The following is a 1,752-nucleotide window of genomic DNA, read 5'->3' on the forward strand; positions in this document are numbered from 1 at the left end:
CGCTCCGGTTTGACGAATTTTCTATTTCGAGCGCTGTGACCAGGATGGTCAGTGATGTAAGAAATTCTTGAAAGAGAGTATAACCCGCCACGGGTTTTTAAACCTCCGATGATGATGATGATGAGTATTTTATTTAAAATATTAAAGCAAAGCCCTCAGTTTATTACTTAGTGATCATTAAAAATTAGATATGCTATCAGTGTTTTATCTTGAACGAAGTGATAAGAGATTTTATTGTATCTATCATTTTAATTACACTATCTTATTGTTATAAATATAAAGAAGTCTTCAGTAGCTCACGAAACATTATACCTTTCAGTGCTACTGAGCACAGATAATAAATTGAGTTAAATTAATATACGTGATACAAAATGGCGGTCCAAGTGTTTCATGTGTTTTTGATTGTGTCCGCTGCATGTACCATATCATTGGCAGCTCCACCGTCTGTCTTCAATATAATCGATGGCCCAGTTCAATGCCCAGAAGGACAGAAACCCGACGCAAATGGAAACTGCCGCGAAGTATGGGGCAGGTTAATGAATTCACTGCAAAGCGCTGGAGGTGTGATTCCACCATCTGCCTTCAACATCATTGACGGCCCAGTCCAGTGCCCGGAAGGACAAAAACCCGACGCAAATGGAAACTGCCGCGAAGTATGGGGCAGGTCAATGGATTCACTGAATATGATTCCACCATCCGTCTCCAACATCATTGACGGCCCAGTCCAGTGCCCGGAAGGACAGAAGCCCGACGCAAATGGAAACTGCCGCGAACAATGGGGCAGGTCAATGGATTCACTACAGAGCGTTGATGATATTATTCCTCCGAGGACACTCTTCAGCATCGTTCAAATTCCACCGTCATGCCCGCCAGGACAGAAGCCCGACCAATCAGGAAAGTGTCGTCCAATTTTCGGCAGAATCCTGTCATCTCTTCTAAAGTCATTCGCCAACAAATTGTAATTGTCTCAAGATGTCCCCTCCCTAATTTAATTTTTATTTTCGATTTTTTTTTATATTTGTGAATTTTTTGATCTTCATACTTTTCTTGTGTTATCGAGCCAAATTCTTATGAAAACTCTTACACGAATTGGGTATGTATCATTTTCTTTATAATAAAGACAATTTTTTACCTCTACAAAATATTTCTTTATGGAATACTTACCATGTTTTTTCAAAATAGTTAATATTTTGAGTTATTCCAAATTATCTTTGGGAACACCTTTGACGTGATGCAATTACGTATCGTCACCAATTTACGTACATCTGATAAAATAAAACTCAAATAAACGTATTAAAATGTGTTTTATTAGATTACCTATATATATTATATTCGTTGTGTTATAAGTTATAATAAAACAGGTCTAGGGCGATTCGGCGCCGGGAAAACTGGGCGCCACGCAATCGAATAGACGTTCGTGAATTATAGATACCTACTTTTAAAACATTTATATTTAATATTATTATTTATATTTAAATTATTATATTATTATTAAATACTTAGTGAGAATTTAAATATGCACACGTGATATAATGATTTAATTGTGCATATATTTAAGTTCCAACAAGAAGAGAGTTCTTATATTTTTATATAAAGCTACAGGCATGATAATTCTCAGTCCGCAATGAAAAGAACATTTTGTTAAGAGCTAAATGAATTAAAACTACTAAGTAATAGATAGAAACTGATTAAAATTCCTTGTATACTTTATGTATAAAATCGTAATGAAAGTCCATTTATTGAAATCGAATG

At 35.6% G+C, this 1,752-nt stretch overlaps 1 protein-coding gene across 1 annotated transcript; it reads left to right on the plus strand.

Moving 5' to 3' along the window:
* The first annotated feature begins 270 nt into the window (after nucleotides 1–270).
* LOC147064863 (uncharacterized) lies at nucleotides 271–1,288 on the plus strand. The gene has a single exon (XM_085957435.1). It carries the CDS (start codon nucleotides 372–374, stop codon nucleotides 960–962), a length of 591 nt encoding a protein of 196 aa, XP_085813561.1. The 5' UTR covers nucleotides 271–371; the 3' UTR covers nucleotides 963–1,288.
* The last annotated feature ends 464 nt before the right edge of the window (nucleotides 1,289–1,752 follow it).

The sequence above is a fragment of the Rhyacophila brunnea genome, unplaced genomic scaffold, assembly GCF_057557595.1.
Source record: "Rhyacophila brunnea isolate RB1 unplaced genomic scaffold, BYU_Rbru_1.0 scaffold_7, whole genome shotgun sequence".
Classification (NCBI taxonomy): Eukaryota; Metazoa; Arthropoda; class Insecta; order Trichoptera; family Rhyacophilidae; genus Rhyacophila; species Rhyacophila brunnea.

Bases quoted from the DNA above. Each gene is read 5' to 3' on its own strand.
- LOC147064863 (XM_085957435.1), top strand. From the start codon at position 372: ATGGCGGTCCAAGTGTTTCATGTGTTTTTGATTGTGTCCGCTGCATGT.